General features: G+C 35.7%; 1 protein-coding gene across 1 annotated transcript in view; it reads left to right on the forward strand.

Annotated features, from left to right (window-relative positions):
- The first annotated feature begins 336 nt into the window (after positions 1 to 336).
- LOC123700681 (semaphorin-5B) overlaps positions 337 to 25,041 on the forward strand; it is a 43,111-nt gene continuing 18,406 nt past the window's right edge. The window contains exons 1-3 of the mRNA XM_045647963.1: positions 337 to 741; positions 10,087 to 10,208; positions 13,471 to 13,573. Coding sequence (XP_045503919.1) covers positions 10,112 to 10,208; positions 13,471 to 13,573 — 200 coding nt within the window. The 5' untranslated portion in view covers positions 337 to 741; positions 10,087 to 10,111. The remainder of the gene's footprint in view (positions 742 to 10,086; positions 10,209 to 13,470; positions 13,574 to 25,041) is intronic.

Here is a 25,041-nt window from a genome sequence, read left to right on the forward strand (position 1 = left end):
CGTGATGTTTTTTTTATATCTAGTTATAAAAAACGAAAAAAAAACTTTATGTAACTACTTCTATAGTATGAAAAACAACAAACAAAATGAAAAAAAAACATTATATAATATGAAAGAAGCCATAGAGTCTGTAAAATATTACAAAATGGATACTGGATAAGAACAAAATAAATTATAAATACAATTTTTTTTTTAGGGAAACGTAATATCTGATACTAGCAACATTATCAGTTTAGTGAAGACTGAAGAGTGTGCGCTATACTGCGAGGCGCGAGCACGGGGCGGCAGCGGCACACCGCGTATTCATTCACGCACACAGTTGCGTAGATTGTGGACTGTGGAGTGTGTTTCGGTACGGCTTGCCGCTTGCGAGACGCGAGTCGTTAGTTTTATTGTTTTTTTTCGTCCTTCCAGCAAGCCACCCGTTTATCGGTGTATGCTTACCTGTACGGTTCATATTTTCAAAACTTTGGTGTTTCTCGCTAACTAGTTTACGAATACTTCTGTTATAAACAAAGTGAAATCAAAGTGGACTCCAGATGTTCGGACAAATTGCATAACCTCGTTTTGGATCAACAAATAAATATATAAACAGTGCTCGGGACAAGTTTTGCTAGAGTTAAAAAATAAAAATAAAGTGATGAATTATACAATGGCTTAAACTGGTAATCCAGGAGGAGAATGGGCCGATGTTACGCGAATTTCGATACAACTCGCAACTTCACCGACATAACATTTATGGTAAGTAAAAAGTTTCATGTTTTGTTTCGTAACATGCAAGTTTTTTCGCAAATGGCTATCGCATATTCGCAGATGTGCTCTTTATTTACACATCCTCGAGTTGCGAAAGTTTCATATCGCTTTATTTATGTTTATAGCGATATTAGGAGTTGAAAGTTTGCAATAGATTTTATAATAAGTTTGTGCTTAATAATTTGTTTGGTATAACTGCGCTCGTTATAATTTTATGAATCTTGCTGTATAAATTTTTCTAATTGCTTTAGTAGGTACACTTCTGGTTTCTGAGGGTATCTTATAATTATTACATGGTTGTCACTTAGTTCGTGCTTTCGTTATTTTTAAATTTAGAATTTTGAAAGTGATTATTTTTAAATTAAAATAAAACCATTTTGATTTTGGGCAACCCAAACCCTTTGTTTGTAAGTTTTTATTTTTCTTTCTTATTTGTCAAAATAAGAAAAAAGTATTTTCTCTTTTAATCAATGGTATAGAGTGAAAAATCCTTAAGTAATGATTATTATATATTCTACTCGGCAATACATTTAAAGAACACAGAAACCATGAGCTTTTACATAAAATGAACATATTAAATAAAATACCTACGTAACTAACTTAAACATTTAATTTACTTCTCGAATGGATTCTAAATTTACCACAATTACCGTGCCAACAATTACGGCTGCAGCTTATTGTAAAGTAAAATATCTACAAATTACCCGCACATGTTAGGTGCAAGTAAACAAAAGCTATTCTAATGTCTTCATCTTGCACACAATGGGACGAATGCAAATCTAAATGAATACAATGCTAGACCATTACAAGTGTTGCCGTTTAGATGAGGCCAAATTAATGATTGGGAACATTTCTGATTGCTATCAATGATGTACTCTTAAACAATTGATGTAAATAGGCTTGTAATAGCTATGGTATTGTTTTAGCATGTTCTATAAGTTATTGTACGGGTTTTAATGTGATATACATAGTACATATGTTTGAAAGTAGCATGGTGTATTTAGTAGTCTATGAAAAGTATTATTTATTAATTATGCATTTTAAGCAGTATTAATAATTGACATGTCAATCATTTCAAGTATATTAAAGCTCTTTAATCTCCTATGACCTATGCTATTAAAAATTACATGCATAGGTTAAATACACTACACAATAAATTACAGGCAATTAAGTCAATTCTATAATTACCGCTACTCTATTTATTATTTTATTTATTCGGACACAATTCCTATAAATAAAGATTTAAACATTGATCATTGTCTAAATCCTAAGGTCACATCTCATGACCTCAAACTTGAAATCTTGTTTTTTGTCAGATGAGATTTTTATCATGCTTCTTAGAAACCGAAAATGGAGCTGCCACAAATCTTAAATGCAAATTCCTGTAATTAACACTATATAAATGATATTCAAGTTTTTATATAATCCTGCAAATCAGTTAATTATAATTTAGAAAGTTTGCATTTTTAATAAATTTAATTACAGGCTTAATCTAAAGCCATATAACTAAATAATGCAAGGTAAGTCTGAATATTTTTTCTATGAGCTTACAGTACTTGGTTACAATTTACCAACATGTAGGGTCATTGTGCCTGTTCGCGTCCATGTGCCTATTCGCGTCCATTTTGCGGATATCTTTTAGAAAATTCACGAAAATAAGTATACTTTAAGTAAAATTGTAATAAGAAAAATTACCGATAATACCTCAATGTATAAGAGATATGCACACATATTCAAAATATGCCTGTGCACCGCCTATCCTATTTAAAAAAAATATTTAATTTTGGCTATAAAACGAGAGAGCTAAAACGCGCGGGAAAAATAGTGCGCAGCGTCGCGTTTGACGGTAAGTATCTTATTGTTAAATGTGAATTTTTGAATATGTAACTGTTTCTTTACTTTGCTAACAAAACATGGAATAGTATGGATTATAAATCAGCTTATTTATGTTACAATTAATAGCTAAAATAAGGTGGACGCGAATTACTACACCGAATTTGTACAACTTCCATTTTGCGTCCACGGTGGGCGCAAACTAGACCTATAGGGCATAACAATAGAACATATTGCGTCCACATTGTTTTTCATTACGTAGCAATGAATTGTTTGTTAAAATAAGTAATTAAAAATTGATAGTAAATTTTTGATGAAGAGTACATGTTGATAATTTGAATTTTCATTAAAATTATTACTACTATAACTATTTTTTCATTTTAAAATGGGTATTCTAAGAATGAGACTAGTATCTTTGAGAATGAGAGTCTTTGTTTTTTGTTAATTTTTAGTTCTATTAATGATGAGAAGATAAATATAAAAAAGTTTTTCCAGTTTCCTTACAGTGAATTATAATAATAATTATGTTGATTTTAGTTCCGAACCTCAAAGAAAAATCCTTGTAGGATCACTTTGATATCCGTCCGTATATGTATGTCCATCTGCCGGTCTGTCTTGACAGAAAGACAGACCGGCAGATGATTTTTCTCAGTAACGCGTGGAGGTATAAAGCTGAAATTTATATTGAATACTCAAGTCTACGGTCCCTTGAATCAGTCAAAAAATCAAACTTATAAGCCAAAGCAATCAAAAGATACAGCCGTTTATGCTGCAAATTTTTGCAAATTTCGACATTCGCAAGGGAATCAAAACCTACAGGGTACTTTCCGTGAACACAGACACTTGAAGTTCGATACGAAGCAACTTCTTATAGCACAAATAAGGGAAACATTGAAAAAAGAATCATTTACAGTTAAAACATATGAAAAAAAAACCTGTTAATACGGAACCCTCGGTGTACGAGTTCCACTCGCTTTTGGCCAGTTTTTATTAAATAACTATATTCGCAAATAAATAATTTATTAAAATCTCATTTTTATTTGCATTTATCTGATAAAATATCACCCAATACACTCTTAATTCCTTTTCTAAGCTGGTGGTCGCGAACTGGTCCACGGGTGGACGCAAACTGGAATTTTTGGACGCGAACTGGGTAAAACGCCTAATTCTGCTATTTGTCTAGATAAATAAAAACCACATGATTTTTTCAACACAATTGAAAGTAAATCTTAATATAGACTATGTAATGAACTCGTTACATAAATTTTGCGTTGAAATTTGTACTGGAACATTTTTATTTTCTCCTTCAAACTTTCCAACTGCACTAAGTGGACGCGAACTGGCGCAATGACCCTAGTTGGTCTGGGCTAAAATCTAGCTGCTTAAAGGCTCATTAAAAAAAAATGTTTTTTTTTTATGTGGTAGAAAAAGTGCAATAACAAGAAAAAGAAACTTTACTTAAGTTAGCAAAGCTATTCAAAGCTCGTGCGAGGAAGTTAATAAAGTAATATTTTAATAGCATTTCTACAAAATCATTACAGGAAACTTATCTAGCAACACCGAGCCCTTGAAAGTTGCCAGTGCTATAATAAATAATTTTACGATCGACGCGATATCTTCGGATTAACCACTACCGGGGTTTAGCATTTAGACGTTAGTGCAGCGTGTTATACGTCTTACCTCTTATCTCCCCATAATGAGTTTGTTATATTCTAATATTAACCATTCGTAATGCTCTTAGAAGCGATCAATTTACTTCGCTGGCTAAGAGCATAGGTTTATCTAAGTAATAATATGAGCTGTGTGTTCTTAAGATTAATGATGGTAAATGATTTATAATGCATTTGTTTATTTTTTATTACGTAATGAGGATTTATTATCGTGTAGGTAAAGTCGAACTTGACTTATTCGGATGCGTTGGATTTGTTGAGCATAATATATTTTACACCAAGGAGTTATCATATCACTGTCCAATGGGTTTTTTTAAGTTAAACCGTGCTAAGTTATGATGTTAATTATTTTAAAAAGTTTTGCCTTGACAAAATGCAATAAGGCTTTCAATCAATCAACATTATCATCATCAAATTTATTCTCATTTGGTACGTACGTTGTACAAGTATTAACTTTTCTTGCATCAAAGCTACGTCTCTTTGTATGTTTCTTCCGTTTTATAGAGACAGTAAATACGTATCTAAAAGAGAAATTGTTTAGGAATTCGTTAGGAAACTTCGTCCTACCTGTGTAGTTTTACGACCGCTAGTTAAAAATGGAGTTTTTTATACAAGCTCGATACATTAAAGGTGCCTAGATTTATTACGGGCGCAATAAAATCGCACCAATGAACTCGGTCTAATGTCCCAGGGTTCAATGCTATTGTAGTGTGCGTACAAACCTGGGTATGTTAGGGAACCATTGTTAAATAACACCTCATATGGATTATTTTATAGTCATCTATAACTACAACATAATATAATTCGTTAAGGGACGAGTTTTCTGTAACCGTGATTGTTTTATATGAGCACAATGAATCTCAAAAACATGCTGTGTTGTTCATGTGCCAAATTCATTAATTTGGCAAACAGCAGTTCAGCCGCAATGCACGGTCCACAAATCCCATCTGTGTGCTCCATTACCTTCCCAGAAATACTGGCTCCTTGTTTTCATTGGCACTGTGAGAGTCCATTGTTAGTTAGCCGCTATAGGCAATAGTTATGTTTTCAGCGATACGTGTTGATTGTTACCGACATGCTTGCAGGCACGTAGCGTGTACAGTGGAGAGGAAAAGCTTAAAATATTTGCTGAACAAATATGTTAACAAGGTAATTCTTAGGGCTGACGTGCCGGTAACAAGGGTCGCGTATATGTGCTAGAATTTATGGTTGTCGACGCTTCCAATGGCTAGTTTGTTTTGGTGTTGTAATGTTGTATGGACTGTACAAATGCGAAACCTTGTCTATGGTCGTGCTTTATGTTAAACACGTAAATAGAATGTACAAGTATTACATAAGTTTAATGTTGTCAAAGGACTAGGTCTAGGTTGCCTTTAATATTATTGTTTTAGCTATATTTGGATGTTCAATAATGCTTATGTTAATAAGTAAAACAGAAGCTTTTGGATGAATTAGGATTTGGCTTTTCTGTTGTTGTTGTTCTTGTATATCGTAACGTTTATAATTACAGTACCTAGGTATTTCGTCGATAGAAATGTAACTAAGCATTACTTTTACGTACTATCAGTTGAGTAATTACTCGTGTGTTATCGTTATCAGTTAAGGAGTTTACTACCAGTGAGTAAATATACGTTATCAATACAGGTCAATCGGTTTGATGCACCTTATCAATAGTAAATACTTTGGAAAATGTTTATCTACGCTTGTGTACACTCGTAAAGAGAATATTGATTTTATTAATTTATAGGGATTTTTAATCTGTGCTATTTGAGATGGCGGCGCCAGAAGGTAGGTAGGTAGTTGTTTTTCGAGTGCATGTATGTTTATTTCCTTGGCACGCTCTGTAGTGTAAATTACGGCTTGCTGCATTTTGCCTTTAGATGTGTTGTTAGATTTATTTTAACTGATAGTTACCCTGGGTTCGTTAAAATAGGTGAGCGTGTGTGCCGAGTACAAGTGTCAGAAGTGAAACTTCTTTTCAAGATTCAAAATCGTCGCCTTACTCCATGACGTGACGGTATTGCCATGAAGCAACCTTATTTTTACTCTCATCAAAAACTAACAAAATATCCATTGTTCAAACTTGATAGAAAGTTAGAAACCTTCATTACCGAAGAATACAGTTTTACTGATGAATACAATAAATCCAGAAAGTTTAAAGTGATGAATAGGGTACAGCAATTTCACCTTACAGGATCCTTTCAGTAACGTTTAAGGAAAAACCATAAATACAAACAGCATGGCAGGTTGAAGCGAACCAAAACAGATATTCAATGCCATTCCGACAATGTTGCAACAAATCATAGAGACCATAATAATTCAACTGCCCACCGCGACAGTTCGGAACAGGGTCTGTAAACTCCAATTAGGTTAAAACTGGTTATCTAAACAAATAACTGCCACTTGTTGCTGGTTAATCTTGAGGGCCTTTGCACGTTGTACGATACGATATCGGACGGTTTGATGCGTGTATGGTAAATGGATACATTCGAATTTGGACCGTCTGCAGTAAAACAATTTGAATCAATTTAATTGAGATTTTTTAGCTTGTGCCGGTCAAAAACTGAATACAAAGAACACAAGTTAGGTGAAAAGGGTGAAATGAACTATTTAGACGTCTTGTTCAGTGTGCATTGAAGTTTCAAACCATGGTTTACCATGTAGGTAGATGTAACTTGTAATATTTTTCATATAACTAATGCAAATTATCAAATTTAACATTCAAAGTAAATTGCATTCCTTTAACAGACATCGACAACAGGTGAATATCGTGTCGTATAGTATAAAAAATATCGTAGGGACCCACAAGTGTATCAAATAGATCGTCTTATCGCTTATCCATATTGCTTCTGCTGGCACGCCCTGGTACTTGAAATCGTATTAAAATACAATTTTAGATCCAACGACTTAAAGCACGCGGGGTTTTAACGTACTTAGCCTATATGCCTCGTTACGTAATAGATTCGACTTAAAATATTTGAAGATTTTTTTGGGTGGGATAAAAATAAAACGACAGTTTTCTAGAAGACAAATATTAGCTTTAACATAAGTAAATTAATACGATATTTGACAGCCAATTAGTATTCAAATATTGAGTTAAAATTAATAACGGAATGCCAATAAGGACGTGAAGAAGTTTAAATTGTTTTTCCTTTATTACCTTTAAGTATGTAGTTTCTACGTCAAAACAGAAAATCGTGTGTAGGCAATCACATTCGAATTACAACCATGTCTTGTTCGGTTTATTAGTGCAATTGAATTTAAATAGCTTTTCTATCATTAAATACTATTTAACAGCTGTTGAGTCTTTAATTAATAAGAAAGGTAAGAAATTGGATTATTCGAGTTTTATTTTTTTTCGGGACAGTACTTAGTTGTTTTTCTCTTCGTACTTATAAATTAATTCAAACCAGTTCGTCAGCCCTAGATAAACGCAATAGAAATATAGACTAACCTAGGTAAATAAATTTTACGTAAGTAGGTAAAGACATCCATTTACGTTTATAGAAACGACTTTTTAATGTTAGACTTCCACAATAGGCACAATTCGCCGCGCATAATTTTGCCGGATTTCTTTCAATTATTTAAATAACTTTCTCATTCAACTAGCTAACATTAGATGCGCTTTAAAACAATCTAGCTGAACATTAAAATGCATTCAACTCTGGGATATGTTTGTAATGATATCAATTTAATGGCGGAACTCATGTACGTGATTTCTTTGCCGCTCCAATTTATATTTATGTACAAAATTGGCTCAGTCATTACTGCCTGGAGTAGATTAGGTTTTTACGTTCCGCCCCAACAAAAAATTAATATGATTTATTATGTTGGTAGATAACTTATTTTGTAAGCTTGCTATTTTGAGACGCAGCCATTAACTAACGTCCGAATCGTAAAAAACTACAAACTAGCTCATGTCCGTGTAGCCTTCGTTACTTTGATTTTTTTATTATTAATTTATTAACGTTATGGCGGCTTTATTGTACAGATTACGGATATGTTTCAGCGACTCTGCCTTTGTTTTCTGTTTTATTTTTATATCTGGTGCTGCACGAAAGAACTAATTTATTACGCTGTGTGTATATTTTTTCAGTAGTAATGTCACCCACCAACGTTTTCCTTTCGGAACGTTCAAATCCGTTTGCTTAGTGAATTTTCCTGAAAGTAGACAAATTAAGTCTTTATTTAAAGTGGAAGACGTGTTTCGAATAAAAAAAATATTTCGAAGATATTTACTTTAGATGCAGAAGGTACAGGATTATACCGTATACGTACGGATCTTCATTTATTCTGCATATTTTGGTTCTTATCTCTATCGTATCGGTGTATGCTGCAACCACTGCAACTATAAACTCATTGCTAATCTAAGGCATTAACACACTTCCGAGTCTAAAACGCATTTAGTACGTGTAGGCACGGCTTAACATAATTGATGAGTGCACAATCTAGGTCGGTCTATTTAGCATTCGAACGTATCTCGAGTTTATAAACATTAGCTATCTCGTGTTTGTTTTATGAAGATAGCCTTTCAGCAAAATACGATCTAATGAGTGCGAAACTGTTATCGGCGCTATGAAGTGATCACTAACGAGATAGTGTCGCAAATCTCGGAAATCATATAATTATGGCTATATCTAGTGTATTGAAATTAATGTGTAGGTTTGAGAAAGTTATGTTTTATTGGGAATATTATTTTGTAATGATTATAGTGATTGCTTCCTATATTCTTGGTATATAAGAGAAAGCCTTTTTCAATAACTAATAACTTATAAGAGCCTTTGTCTGTAATGACCTCATAAATTAAATTGTCTACGAAGTTATTGGTTTTGTATTCTTTATGCTAATCATTTCAAATTTGGAATATTTGAAGCGGATTACGAGCGATAGTTTGATTGCGACAGAGAAAATTAATATCTCGATATTGTAGGTATATTATAGTTTGGGAGATAGCTGGATAATTGCTTATAATTCGAAATATTGTAAATTTTGTTATGGATTTTAACACCCTTAAAAATTTAAATATTACACTTAAAGTAACGTTTATATGAAAAAAAGGTTGAATTAATAGTTTTTATAGTGATATAATGACTTAGTTTACTAATCGAGGCATTAAAAATTAATCGTCACCTTGATAGATCGCGTCCTGATTGCGCTATAAACGAAGTAAGATTTATTATTAATTAGAAAATACAAGCACCACGTCCTAGACTATAAAGTTATATTAATTTGTCGCAATAAACGTCAATTTGAGAGAAATGAACGCCGACGGTATCTATCTACTTTGATTGGCCATTAAACGTTTTTTGTACATCAAAGAACGAGAATCGAGATTGAAGTAATTGCTAAGGAGTAGATTTTAGACCACACTCGCGCAAATAACGCAAAAAATTAAGTACTACCGACTTGTGTATAACTTGGTTTATATGCATGTAACAAATTACACGTGTGGTAGCTTGAGCCAACGGTTTGGTTTATGTGTCTAATTTAAAAGCCTATGATTCTCTAGTTTTGTGGGTAGTACACAAGATGTTGTGTCGGTAAGCGTCTTATAATTTTAATCCTTGTTTCTCCGGTATAGAAAATAATTAATCGTGTTATTTTCTGTCCGTCTTTTGGTTAATTATAATGTCCATATGTGTATTGTCATAAAACTACAATGGAGGGCTTTAGTGGAGCTTTGAGACGTGAAAGTGTGTTACCCTTAACTCAGTAACAGTAAAAGTATAATATGGTCACTTCAAACTTTAATAGCCTCACAAAAAAGGTTCAAACGGGCCTTTCAAATGTTCAACATGTGTTAAATATTAAACAATTGTCTTTGTTGCAGCGTAAATAACCGTGAAGGCATCAAAATGTGGCGTGGTTATCAGCTAGTCGCTGTCCTGGGCTGCCTCGTGTTGAGCAGGGGTGAACTTCCCGAAGACGACTTCAGGATAATAAACAAACAAGGTAAGATTGTATTATGGACCGTCTACACAGACCTAAAATACCGAACGAGAGCGAACAAGCGAGTATTATTGACAAATAAAACGTGCGAACTGCGAAGGTCGTTTGTAAATTGTCGTGTAGAATGAGTAAACAGTATGCAATGAACGGCCTATTAGTTTTAATAGTTTCGTGTAAACACTATAGTGTATTACAAAATAAAATAAGCGATTTACGTTGAGTCATATTTTAATGTGTGAAATTTGGTCTTTGAACATAAGTCTTTTTAAAGGCTCTGTGTGTACGCACCATTATTAGCTTACAAGATCTCATGCCGTTAAGCTCTCCATGTGATATTTATGATTGTTTTAATGCTCCGTTGTTTTGTTTCACGGAACAATGCTAAAGCAAAGCAATTTGAACGCACGATGATTGGAATTGGCTAATGAATTTTCATGAATGTACCCACTTATGGGCATTAGTTGTGTAGTTTATTTCAAAGAAACTGTCCCAGGACACGCGTTTATTTATTACTGTGTAGGAATAATTTGATGGCTGTCTTGTCCTGTGCATTTTTATTTGTTGTCCTGTTTGTATTTAATACTTACATATTTTGTCCCTTGTAGAGGCAGTTTTGAATATAAAAGTGTTAGGCCTTATATCCTTTTGTTAAATTTATGGAATTCAATATTTTCACATCTTTTGAACGATAAATCAATATAAGACACCCAAGATAGAAACTAAACGGTTGGTCATTGACTTCTCCTCTCTTCCTTAAAAACAACGTGAACGCTGGAAACCCGTAAGGTATTTTCATATAACCAAGATGGTTGCGAGATAAACCTATCATAATCTCCCTCGCTGTGTCTCTAAATAACAGTAATTTAAATCTATTACACACAGTATCTCACAGGAAGTTGACAGACCTCGCAGGATGTCATTCGAAGACATTTCACAAGACCTATGTAGACTGGCTGATATGTAGTAGATAATTTGTCGTGATTCATCCTGGTTATAATGTTATAGACAGAACGGGGCCGCCTATTGTCTAAATATAGTGTGGGTGTGTTATTAGAGATCTTACAAGTAATGAAGATGATTACCTACATTCGATTGAAGGATTAATTTGCATCGGTGATTATCATATTTTATCGACAATGAGCTTCCGCCCGCGACTATTGCTTGGTATTTTTTGGGTTGACACATTAACATAGAACTTTAACTGTGTTTAAGGCTACATACCTAGTATCTCAAAGTATTCGTAAGAGATATGAATATTGAAAAAATATTACTGTATCTTAACAGTTATTGCGTGTTTGTTTATGTAAAATGTAACCATACGATAATTTGTTAATTATGTATCCGATTTTATTATGATGAAAATTTTTGTAATTATATTATAACGGAATCATCTTACCGCTCATTTGTATTAGCATCGAGTATGTTTGTCTGTTTATGGGAAACTTCGAAATTCAGTGCAATAACTAACCAAGTTTGACTCGTTTTATTGAGGCCACATGGACATATGATGCCGTAAAAGCCTTATATTTGCCAAACATAAGCGAATGTTTGCTGAACATTAGACTTAATTTATTCAGTTTTGTTAATTTTGGGTAAACACTTTGTTTGATGTTCTTCGCCTTAAATATGAAGTTTGTTTATAGTTTTATGTTCTCTTAAATTGTTCCTTTTATGCGTGTGAATGTGTTGCTTGAATATTAAACGGCTTTAAATATAAAAAATACATATCTTCGTAAATATATAGATAGGATATTATATTCTTATGACATTTAACAATAAAATTGATTTGTACTATCATTTAAAACGACTAGACCGGAAATATTATTTTAAAATAAATGCATGCAAATGATCCAATATGTTAATTAAAGATATTTTCTCGTTTCCTAAAATTAAAAACAAGAATACGTAGGAGTTAGTTCTTATTCAGTGTAAGATACTTAGATACATATATTTTAAGTTGTTTATAGACTTTATCTTAATTATTATGTTGGACAAGATAATGCAATTTGACTGCACTGTGATGCCATAACTTTTATTTACATGGTAATTGAAACATAAAAAAAGATAATGCTTTAATTTTGTCATGATTTGGTGCCACTCTTCATCCTCTAGTCAAGAAACGATATTCAATGATAAATACATTTCCTAATCCTGTATCTAAACGGTCCGAGTTTAGTATCTGCTTACAAAGCAGAAGAAGTAGGGACAAGTAAAACGTACATATCTACTACTAGCGGTCCGCCCCGGCTTCGCCCGTGGTACATATTTCTCGATAAAAGGTAGCCTAATGCCTATGTTCTTTCTCAGGGTCTAAAGATTGTCTATGCAAAATTTCATCAAAATCGGTTGAGAGGTTTATGTGTGAAAACACTACATATACATACATAATTACAAACCTTTCCTCTTTATAATATTAGTATGGACTATATATTATATTATCATTAATTACAAACAGACCGGTACGTTTCCAACATTTTAATTCTAGTATTCAGCGGCTTAACTTCAAATCTATGACGACAATTTTAAGACAGTTGAAAACAAATTACCCAACTGTTCAGGATATATTTCCTCATACGCCCACTAATATGATCCAATTCTATCACCTAGTTTTCCAATACTTGATAAGCATAACTAAGATTTCGATTTAATTTATAAGAGGTATAAATCGATTTATGTCCAATATTTCAATCCTAAGTGCGCTATTCATCACATGCGATCAAATACTAGATTTTAAATGAAATATCTTAATACATAAATGATAGTAGGTCAGTCAAAGATTCGCGTGTTTGTTAGGTTATCTAAATGTATTGGGGTGATAAATATGTGTTATGAGAATAGAAAGTTATCTGTGGTCACAGAGAAATGCCAATTTTGGAGGTTAAGTGACAGGTTACCGAGGATTCTCCTTATAATAAATTATTATTAAAGGCATAATGTTTTCGTCGAATTTCGTATGGACAATTTAGGACGTACCTACACTGGGTGTTTTTTGTTGTGATATTTTAATAATCTGTTATTTTATACAATAATTATCACGCGAATTCTTCTAGTGTACATAGCTATAAAATAGCGGCAACCTTTGAAGAATTCTCCATATTTAATTCAAGGCTATAAAGCATTAATTATTTCGATCTTCAGCCGTAGACAATTCGTCGTGAGTTTACGACCTTGCATAATAAATCCGTTATTTGTAGGCTCTGTGTAATACAGATAAGATATATTTGGATTTTTACGCATTATCATAATTTATCATCATTATTTTCAGACCTGTTGGCGTCAGATAGCGATATCTTCGAAGATAAGGATGCCAGATCGTTTTCGCAACTGTTGTTCGATGTTGCAAGGGACCAGGTTATTGTGGGTGCAAGGTTGGTGAAATCTGTTTATTACTGGTGATTTTGTGGTTTCTAACACAATTATAATATACTTACTTTATCAGAGTTCTGGAGAGAAATAAGGCAGTTACACATACACATTTAACATTAGTAAGTTGATAACGATGTGTTAAAATTTTTCTCCTCAAATAAAGTCCAAACCAGATCGAGGGTTGTAAAGCATATGAATAGTATACATATATGTGACAAAAATGAGATTTAAGAAAGGGCCTGTCCACAAATCGTTAAGTCTATAGAAATATGTAAAATATATTTTTTCAAATGCCACGGCGCTTGTAAAACTAGTTTTTTATTGGCGAGCCCGTTTGCGTATGCGTGCAAATGCGTGGGAGTCACTTTGTATTTAACATCGCCATAAAGTAAGGTTTTTACAATATTGTGATACATTTATGAGCATATTTCGGAAATGTCTCAATTCCAACAGTGGGATGTTCCCATGCGAAGTGACGTGGGTCGCCAGAATTGACGATCCATATGGAGGTATCATAAATTGTCTTTTATCTTTAACTAAAATAGGATTCTTATCTAATAAGCCTAGTGGTGTTAACGTTTTATAGTTTTAATTTAAATATTGCTTAATTTAGTTATGAGCGCGTTTTTAACGATTTTTTTACCAGATATATGAGAATAGATTTAATCATATTTAGCGAAACAGGCATCTTAATATGGTATTTCACTTTCTTTTATATTGAATAGAAATGTGAGGATAATACCCTTACCAAATGATCATGTTAATAAGAGTGATAGATACACATGTTTAGGCATAGCTTAATTGCTTCCTCTTTACTAATTAGGCTATCTATAATCCCTGTTTCCCCAACAAGGTCGTGGTCATTGTCAGTGTTCAAAGGAATACTAATTACTGCCACTGGAAGCGATGGTAGAGATATAGGTCTATTTAGCTTTCTAGAAACAATGTTTTATTGATACATGTATTCCATATTAAAGCTTTTTGTGGGAATGATAGGACTTAAATATATATACCAAGGTTGGTTGTTCTTTGGACACTGGACTGTCAATTTCTGTTATATCTGATTTCTCGTCTCGTCAAAATATTTTGTATGAAAGGAATAGTTTACTTAGTGTTAGGTTTAAACTTTCTCTATGTTATGTACATTAGCTGGTCTTAGGTACATATTGTTTTCCGTTAAGTGGAAAAACTTATTGTAATATTTTGTTTCGTTTTATTATGATTTCGAATCACACGTTAACGTACCTACCTAGTTTTATTGGCCTCGATAGAGGTATCATTGTAAAATCCACCTGTTGAATATTTGTGCGACTCTTCTTATACAGCAAGCTCATAAGTTAATAGAAACTGGGTCTCTGTCTCCATTGAAACGTTTTATTTTCCTATTGACCCCTTTTACATTATCCATGGGAAATAGACTTCGACGAATAAGGCAAGGAATTGCTATTATTCTTCATGGGAATGTATTGAGTTATGAACATGTGTCTTTTCAATATTACGCCGTTATTTCTTAAGAATTATGAATCTCTGCCATATCATTTTGATTATTGACCATATTTTTTTGATTTAAAATAGTTTCGTTTGAACTCAAAAGTCTGAACGATTTTTAAATACCATTATAATATGTTGAGTAATTTTGAGCAACGAAAACAAACGAATCATGTCTATCCTATACATACTAAAAAAATGTATGTATAAGACACTTGGAAAACATAACTTAAAAAAATAACATTGTTCTACGGCATCTTTATGGCTCAGAACGGGGTCAAAGTCAATTTCAATGTCCGTTCATAGCATTCGAAAGGAAGTTCAGCATTATACTTTTAAATAAGTTTTAAATATATACCATTTTGAAATGTTTATATGATTAATATATGATATTTAATGAGCCATTCAAAATATCAATCATCTCAATCCGATCACTGTCCTAAAGAACTACATATTTGACTAGCTGCTCCGCGCGGTTTCACCCCCGTGGCTCCCGTCCCGTTCGTCGTAGCGTGATGATATATAGCATATAGCCTTCCTCGATAAATGAGCTATCTAACACCGAAAGAATTTTTCAAATCGGACCAGTAGTTCCCGAGATTAGCGCGTTCAAACAAACAAACTCTTCAGCTTTATAATATTAGTATAGATTAGGACAGTGACCGCTAGGATTAAGCTATCAAAATTATCAAAAATTATACATCATTTTAAATTAGTCGTTTAATACGAGTTCTTATATAAAAAAGTCATCATTTCATCAACAGACCGTGCTTTAATTACGACAAACGGCCGTGAAACATAATCCAAATAAATTTAAAAGTTGAATGTATACCCCATATAACGTTATGTTTACATTATTTTGATGATAACACTATTTGGTCTATCCGTTTGAGTCATTCACCTGTTTGTAGAGATAGTTATCCCACCAAAAACATAAATGTAAAAATTGGAGCCGAGTTCAATCGTTGACTTAATTTGCCAAAAAAAGAAATGAGATCTAAATGTGTGCCAAGTTCTGCAGACAGTCCAGAAATTTATTTACAAAGATGTATTAAGTTCTTAGGTTGACTGAAAACTCAATTGTTTTATTTTCCCTTAGAGAACAATGTTTATTCCAAAATATGACTTTTTTAATTTGAATAATATAATTATTTTCACAAAGCAAACAACTAATGACCTATTGAACCCCATAATTTGATGAGGCTAGTTTTTAGAACCTCACAAAATATAAACAGTATGTAAAACTAGCCTCATCAAATTATGGGGTTCAATAGGTCATTAGTTGTTTGCTTTGTGAAAATAATTATATTATTCAAATTAAGAAAGTTATATTTTGGAATAAACATTGTTCTTCCGTGTCGTCAAGTTTGTCGTTATTTTGTAATAACGCGAAATATAATCGCTTTAATGTACCTAAAATAGGATGAGGTCATATTTAAAATGTGTTTGTTAGATTTGAACTTAGAATATTTCATACATCCCATTCTTATGAGAATTTGGGAAAACATGAGGGTAGCTTTATAAGATTTTACAAAAATTTTTTGCGAAATATTTTAAATGTATTTGTTTGGTATAGTATTTTATATGTTTAGAAAGTTGTTAGATATGCGTTTCTGTACTTTATTATTATTATTATGTTATTTGTTATTCCACTATCGTATTATACGAAATTATATAACAATAAGTTATTTTTATTGCATAGGTTATCTACGAGTAGCATTAGTTTTACATAAATAATGGGAATAGCTAGTAAATGCAATATTAATATCAATTATGCTAGCTGTATACTAGTCCATGGGTTCCAGTAAGGGTCAACCCGTTTATTAGTAAGTAGTAAAATATATCGACTTTTATGTTCGTATGTGATTATTACTTTGCGATGTTCGCGATAAAGTTCCCGTGCGTAGAGCTATTAAATCCAATCGTTGACTATTATGTTTAGCAGGTCCATGACCTTTGTATAAAATAAACAGAGTTCATACGTTGTTTGAGGAATTGCCTTTGTATGCCAGTGTTTATTTTGAGTAAAGCTTTGTTTGGTCTATGAAAGGACCTTTGAATTATAAGAACGTTCTATAAAATCATTTAAGATTTCGAACGAGAAATTTTGTACTGGATGCATACTTTGAACACTTTGAAGAAAGGGAGGTCAAAACATATAAAAGGGGTTTAATAAAATTGTTAAAATTTTCATACAATTATGTTGTATCGTAAAAAGAGATCCTTGACAAAATAATAACTCGTGTAGACGTAAAAAATTCTTATCAGTAAAAAGGTTATGCAAGAGTTGAATAAATACAAATTAAGTTATTTGTTGTTGATACGTGAGTCAATAAAAATTAAGGTTACATAAACAATAATATTGATAATGTTAAGTGTTAAAGCACTTATGTTTTATCAGATTTACATATTTTAATCAAATAAAGATGTTGAAAGTTGTTACTTTTCTTGTGCTCTATTACGACAGTTATATATGAATTAGTTATGATTATATGATTACTTAAAATGTTATTTAAAAAATTAAGCGATTTCCTCTATTGTCTTTTAAATGAATGCAAAAGAGAGGACTCTTCTGTTCCCACATTAAGAATACCTAAATAAATTGTGTCTGCTTTCTTTCTAATGAGCTTTCATTTCACTTAAATTATCTAACATTTTTCATATAAAATACCTACCTATAAATTATCTACAGAACCATGTTTTACCTCGGTTTCCTGCATTTACTGTTGTTATACAATCAAAGGTACCACAGATTACTAAAGTTAACAGTTCTACGTTGTTTTTAATGGACTACTTACAAGTGATTACAGTTGATGTACAGTCAAATAGTCGTAGCTCGTAAGGGTTTTTTTTTTTTTTTTTTTTTTTTTATTGGTAATAGGGAAGCGCTTGACCACAATCTCGCCTGATGTTAAGCTGAGATGTGGTCTAAGATGGAACGCGCTTCCCTAGAAAGTACCTGTTCACTCTACGCTTGAAGACCCCCATATTGTACTCGTCGGGGAACACAGACTCAGGAAGCATGTTCCAGTCCCTCGCGGTTCGGATAAAGAATGTGGAACCGAACCGCTTAGTCCGGGTACATGGAACGTCCACCATATGGCGATGCCTAGAATCTGTGCGCCTCGACGATCGATGGAAGAACGGGGATGGCGGAACGAGATCGTGCAGTTCCGCAGCGCACTCTCCAAAGTGTATCCGATAGAAGACCGATAAGCTGGCCACTCTGCGGCGGTGACCGAGGCTCTGGAGCTTTTTGCCTACTAGGTTATCGTCGTTTATGAGCCTCTTGGCACGCCTCTCTATCGCCTCAAGCGCCTCCAGCTGGTACTTGGCGGAACCGTCCCAGAGGTGAGAGCAGTAATCCATGCACGATCGGACTTGTGCTTGATAAAGGTTGAGCAACTGTCCCGGGCTGAAATACTGTCTCACCTTCGCCAGAATTCCAAGCTTTTTTGAGGCTACTTGGGCTTTAGATTCAATGAAGGAACCAAAGTTCAGAGTGGGCGTTAAGGTGATACCAAGAAGCTCGAGGTGGTTAGTTATCGGCACGGACACACCTTGGAAATTCGGAGTCAGGTGGAATGGACTCCGTTTAGCGGAGAATAGACACGCCTGGGTCTTAGACGCATTGAACTTGACCAGATTGGCATCGCCCCAGTCGGAGACCGCCTGTAAGGACAAGTTCATGCGATCAACCATCGCCTCCCGTAGAGACTGAATTTGTGCCGTACTGGCTCGCGCGCTGGATACATATCTCTCCACAACAGTGCTATCGTCTGCGTACCCATAGATACCGGGTTTCAGCAGATCGTTGATGTGTAGCAGGAAGAGTGTTGCGGAAAGAACTGATCCCTGAGGGACTCCGGCATTTATAGCCATTTGGTCGGACGAGCAGCCGTCGACGACTACCCGAAGCGACCGGTCTCTCAGAAAATCTGAGATCCAGGCGCAGAGACCAGCAGGCAGACCGTAGGATGGAAGCTTGCCAATAAGACTATCATGCCAGACCCTATCGAAGGCCTTTGAGATATCAAGGGAGACAGCAAGTGCTTCACCATGATTCTCGATGGCCTCGCTCCAGATGTAGGTGGCGTACGCTAGAAGATCCCCAGTAGACCGGTTTCGGCGGAACCCGTATTGTCGGTCACTGAGGAGGTCGTTCGCTTCTAGGTGTGCCAGGAGCCGGCTGTTCAGTACACGTTCCATAGTCTTACAGAGTATGGACGTGACTGAAATTGGCCTGTAGTTGGAAGGATCGGCACGACTGCCTTTTTTGGGCACAGGCTGCACGTTGGCAAGTTTCCATGATTTCGGTACTATTCCAGTCGTCAACGAAAGGCGAAAGAGGCGTGTCAAAACAGGAGCAAGTTCAGGCGCACAGGTTTTAAGAACTATGGCTGGAATTCCATCAGGGCCACTGGCTTTATTCACGTCAAGATTCCGCAGCGTTTTAAGAACCTCCGTCTGACGGATGCGAATTTCCGGCATTTTCGCCTCGCATCCAGGTAGACTGGGAGGTTTTGCGCTTGCAGGATCCAGACGAGAATTTTCCGCAAATAGAGTAGCAAATAGGTTCGCTTTCTCTACGGCGGTGTGAGCCAGCGTCCCGTCAGGTTTCAGCAGTGGAGGAAGTGAGGGGCGGCAGAAATTCGATTCAACCGACTTTGCCAGGGACCAAAACGCTTTACTACCGGAGGGGTAAGAAGCCAGTTTGTTCCCTATACGGCTAACGTGGTCAAATCGAGCTTTCCGTAGAGCCTTCTTGCAGGACTTGGCAGCCCGGTTAAAGGCTTTCTTCTTTTCAGATACATCCCTCGCTTTGCGGTGTCGAGCGTCAACCCAAGCCAGATACGCCTCTTGCTTAAGCGCTTCAGCGCGTCTGCAATCGGCTCTGAACCAGGGCTGAGCTTTGCCGGACATGGCTACGTCGGAGAATGGAATAAAGTACTCCATTCCCTGTCGCAACACATCAGTCACAGCATCCGCGCAGGTCGAAGGGTCTTCAGAAGAAAAGCAGACAGGCCGCCAAGGATATGATGCAAAAAAGGAACGCATCTCATCCCAATCAGCTGACTTGTATTGCCACACGCGCCGAGAGCCCTTAGGACTGGGATCGGGCGGCGAGTAGACAGATACAGATTTCACCAGACAGTGATCGGAGCTGCCAAGCGGCGAGGAAATCGCTACCGAGTAACGGTCTGGATCTGTTGTCAGCAGAAGGTCCAAGCAATTGGCTGTATGGCTCTCAACATCAGGAACCCGCGTCGCTCCTTGAACCAGCTGGGTGAGATTCAATGCTATAGCAAGTTTACGCATCTCTCTCCCAGCGAGGTCAGTGCACTGGTATGGGTATAGCCACTCCTGGTGGTGGGCATTAAAATCCCCCAGTAACACAAGCTGAGCGGAAGGGTATTTGTGCTGAGCAGCGTCCGCCGCCTCACTTAGGTACTCTGTGAGCCTGATCGTCTCCTGGTCTCCGCTGTGCGCTCGGTAGACACATGCATAGAGAAGTTTCTCTGGGCCTGTGTCCACCAGCATCCATAATACGGAAAAATGGGGGTCTTCAAGATACCGGAGACGCCGACAACAGATGTCGTCTCGGACGTACGCGCACACACCTGACCGAGCTTTAAAATTGTGCTCCAGGGTGTAGCCGGGATAGGATAGGTACGCCAAGTCAGACGGACATCTAATCTGCGTCTCCGTGAGGAACAAGATACAAGGATTGCTAGTCTCTAGGTGGAAGTGGACTGCAGCGAGGTTGGAGTGTAGACCTCTGATGTTAGTGAGGTCTACTTTCAGCGAGAGGGAGTGCTGCCGCTGTACAACTTTATTCTTGTACCTTGCTTTTTTCATATAAATTGAAGAGTGAAGTAGGTGTGAAGACGGCAGTGAATCGAGGCGCTATACTTCTAGACCTGAGACACACACTCAGAAGCTACACTGATGGGGACTAGTCTGGAGACTGCGGGGACGCCCGAGCCCCCCCAAGGATGTCCATAGGGCCCTCTCATCCGGTCGCCAACCGGCACTATGGCGCATCTTGGGATTTTTCGCTAGTTGGCGGGGCAGCCTTTCACATGTGGCTAGCACGCTACTTGGGCCCCCTACTGACTAGCGGTCGGCCAGCGGTGAACCGTGCCTCGGATCCCGCTACCCTCCATGACTAGTCTCCAGGTGCAACAACATAAGTGTGCGTCAAATCGTCCAGGTTGTATAAGCGCAACTGATTCGACCCGTCTTCACATAGGCTACATCAGCTTCATCGTGTCGGAACGCGGACGCTTGGCGACACGGCTTCAGCTGATGGGTGGTCATTATAGCCGCGACGATTGTCTCCCACCATGTCACCTGATTAGCACCACCCAGGGGCCACGTGTAGGGAATCCATACTCCGGGTATACTCCTACGGACGAAGGTGACTCGGCCCCCAAAAAAACTAGGGTCTAGGTAAACGAACCCTACATTGCGTGTTAATTTGTCGGATCGTCGCATGTCGTGATAGCGATAATAATTAATGCGTATGCGAGATGACAGTGCCGCACCTTTGCGGTACGAGCTAAAAATAACAATTGCTAATTGCTAAGGGTGAGTACGGACTAGGCGGTTTGGCACGAGTATGAATATCGCCTAAGGAAAGAGGGGATTTGTTTTGATTCAGAGGAGCTAGTAGTTGTTTTTACTTATAGTCGGCTTTTTATGGCGAATTGTGTAAATTTATTTTACAATTTAAATATCTGCGAAATATGCTTTTCTGATGATTTATTTTTAAATGAATATTTACTAGTAATTTAAAGTGTACACATTAATTTGGACGAACATGTGAAAAAGAACTAGGTACAACATTTATTTCAAAACTCAATTCTAGCACCACGGTCCATACATTTAAATAAAAACCAATACAAAAATACAGACAAAAAAAAAACTCATACAATACGCAACCATGCTATAGTGCTAATTTGATCCCCTCATCAACATCTATTGCAGAGGAAGTTGTCGCAATTCCATCGTATCTAGTCATTATTTTAGTTGACATTTTATGAACGCTTTTTAAAAATATGTAACACATTTGTATCAATCACGATACTTGCGAATTACGATCTCCATAAAAACGTATAAAGTACCAGCGCTATAAACAATAATTATTACAATGTTTGCTATAAAGTTTTCGAAAGCAAATAAATGGAATATTGTAAACCCGTATATTTTCCCAGATCATGTATGTAAATTGCTTACGGCTGGACTGTTTTGCAATGGTTGTAAAATAAGATACAAGTAAAGCGATAGGCCCGGTTTCTGTTGCATATAATAATTATGCGTGACGGATAGCAGACGGCTACTTACAATAAAGGTGGAACCAATATAAATAAAATACGAAATGCAAAGTTGAAAGCTTGATAAAATTATTGGTTGTGTGTATCGATTTACGTAGGAGAGTAAAACCTCTAAAGCTCTCGATTAAGATTTGAAAAGTAAAATGATCCCTCTTACAATTATTCTGAACCTTTTTTTTGGATTCTTGCCAAGTTTATTATTCCAAAATTGAAAAAGATGAGCAAACCTTAACGGGTATCTGCAAATATTGTACTAACTTTGGCTATATTGATGATTTCGTTTATAGGCTATATTCTTGGCGTTATAGTTAGGCAACAGTCTGTTAAGACCTTTACCAGACCATAGCAATAAATTTTCCCGGGATCTTGCGTGTTTTTATTACCGGTACATCTTTTTCGATACGTCGGTGCCATCAATAAAACTTGAATATGTACGCCTTTACATCAATGATTTTATTTAGGTTGATTGGTGAAGGGAGGCGTCAAGGATTGTGACTTATAAGGCCTTGTTTGAATTTTTATTTATTCGATGCATTGCGGTTTGCGAGTTGTAATGTATCGTTATTGGGTCATTTTTAATCGAATTTCGTATATTTATTTTTACTATTATTTATTCATTTATGGCTCATAAGTTGTTAACTTTGAAAGTCTTCTCATTTATATAATATTTGTTGTTGCAACAGGACAAAGAATAAGACTTTTCTGACTATTATTCAATCACGACAGTCACAAGCAATACAAATTAAATACGAAGCTTAAGGCGATAATTTGTTATTCTCTGTACCTGTAATAAGTAGTTTTCCAATGTAGGTAGGTAGTTGTTTACCTTAGAATCGCAACGGTTTAGCGGAAGGAGCTGATTCATATCTCACTAGATGTTTTTTTAGCCTTTTCGTTGTTTTTGTAAGCCTGAGTGACTAATTAATTCGTGTTAGTACTCGTGTTACCATAGCAAGTAAGGATAGACCTGAATTTTGGTTACGCTATGTACATAAATATAATAGGACTCTTACCTTGATCAGTTTTTTGCAAATGATCAAAACTAGTCAATTTTGTAGATGTGATAGGTACCTATTAAGTGTTTTCAATAGAAGCAATCGCAAATCATTATCAATTCCATCACCCTCATAATGTGAGGTGAGGAATAGACAACCAAACCAGGGATTGATCAGAATCCACAGCTTCTCAAAAGTTTAATTATTAATTTGAAAACCTTCAATATTTTTTACATTATCTTAGGCCAATGATGATTTACATGTCGACTTCTAGATGCAAAACAAATTATATGGAAATATAAGCAATTATTGATTGCTAGCATAATAATAGCCGAAAGCCACCAGCTATATTACTCCCATATAAAACATCTGATCCATCTAACACCACACACAAACATTAACGATCGGTCAGACCATCTGCGTAATAAAACAGTTCGATAAAATTATCAATTTGCACACATTAAAATGCTATTACACACAAAAAAGCGGCGTATCAAAGAGTTGTGTCACGTGTATCATGTCATATTACTGTGTGTAGTGCTGTGTAAACTTTGGTCATTATGTTTGACCAAGTGGCTTCGGTTGTATTCGAGTCTGTTGGTATTTGAGCGTGGTACTTGTATTGGAATCGGTTTTATATGAATTTTAATTGTTAGTTAGGTATATCTCGAAGTTGAATAAGAATAGACGTTGCTATTGTTGCTTGTATGAGGTTTTGGTTTTCCTCAATAAATCTTTTTTCATTGATAATAAAAATTATCTTTGCAATCATTATACATATATCCATACTTAATATTATAAATGCGAAAGTAACTCTGTCTGTCTGTCTGTTACTCAATCACGCCTTAACTACTAAACCAATTTGCATGAAATTTGGTATAGAGATATTTTGATACCCGAGAAAGGACATAGGATAGGTTTTATCCCGGAAATCCTACGGGAACAGGTTTTTCTTTGAAAACGCGGGCGAAGCCGCGGGCGGAAAGCTAGTAGAATATAAAATTGAGTGTTCGGATTTAAAATTCCGATTACTGATTAAATTTACAATTTTTCAAACAATCGAATAAGTGTTTGTTTAACAATATCCTAATTATAACGATGCGATACCTATATGTAAATATTTTAAACTGTTATAAATTATATATAGTATTCAAATGATTGTGACAGTTAAATATGTAGGCTATTACAAAGCTAGAAGCGATTTATTCATTTAAGCTGCACAAATACGTAACTATATTTCATACTTCATCATCAGCCCATATACGTTCCCACTGCTGGGACACGGGCCTCCTATGAGGGTACAGGCCATAATCCACCGCGCTGGCCAAGTGCGTGTTGGCGGATGACACATGTCGTCGAACTTTTTAATTCTTCGACATGTCGGTTTCCTCACGATGTTTTCCTTCACCGTTCGAGCAGTGGTGATGTTATAACATGCGCAGATAAATTGAAAATCAATTTAATTCCTGCGCGCTCGCCTGGTCTCGATTTCATACTTAGCAAGCAGGTATTACGCAAAGTACAATGTAATCGCTAATGCCTAGGCTTTGCAGATTTATTATGTGCAATAAAATAAAGCAATGCCTATTTGTACGCAGGAACAGTAGTAGGTATTTATTTTATAGAATATGCATAATTTATTCGTTAGTT

The sequence above is a fragment of the Colias croceus genome, chromosome 20 (genome assembly GCF_905220415.1).
Source record: "Colias croceus chromosome 20, ilColCroc2.1".
NCBI lineage: Eukaryota > Metazoa > Arthropoda > Insecta > Lepidoptera > Pieridae > Colias > Colias croceus.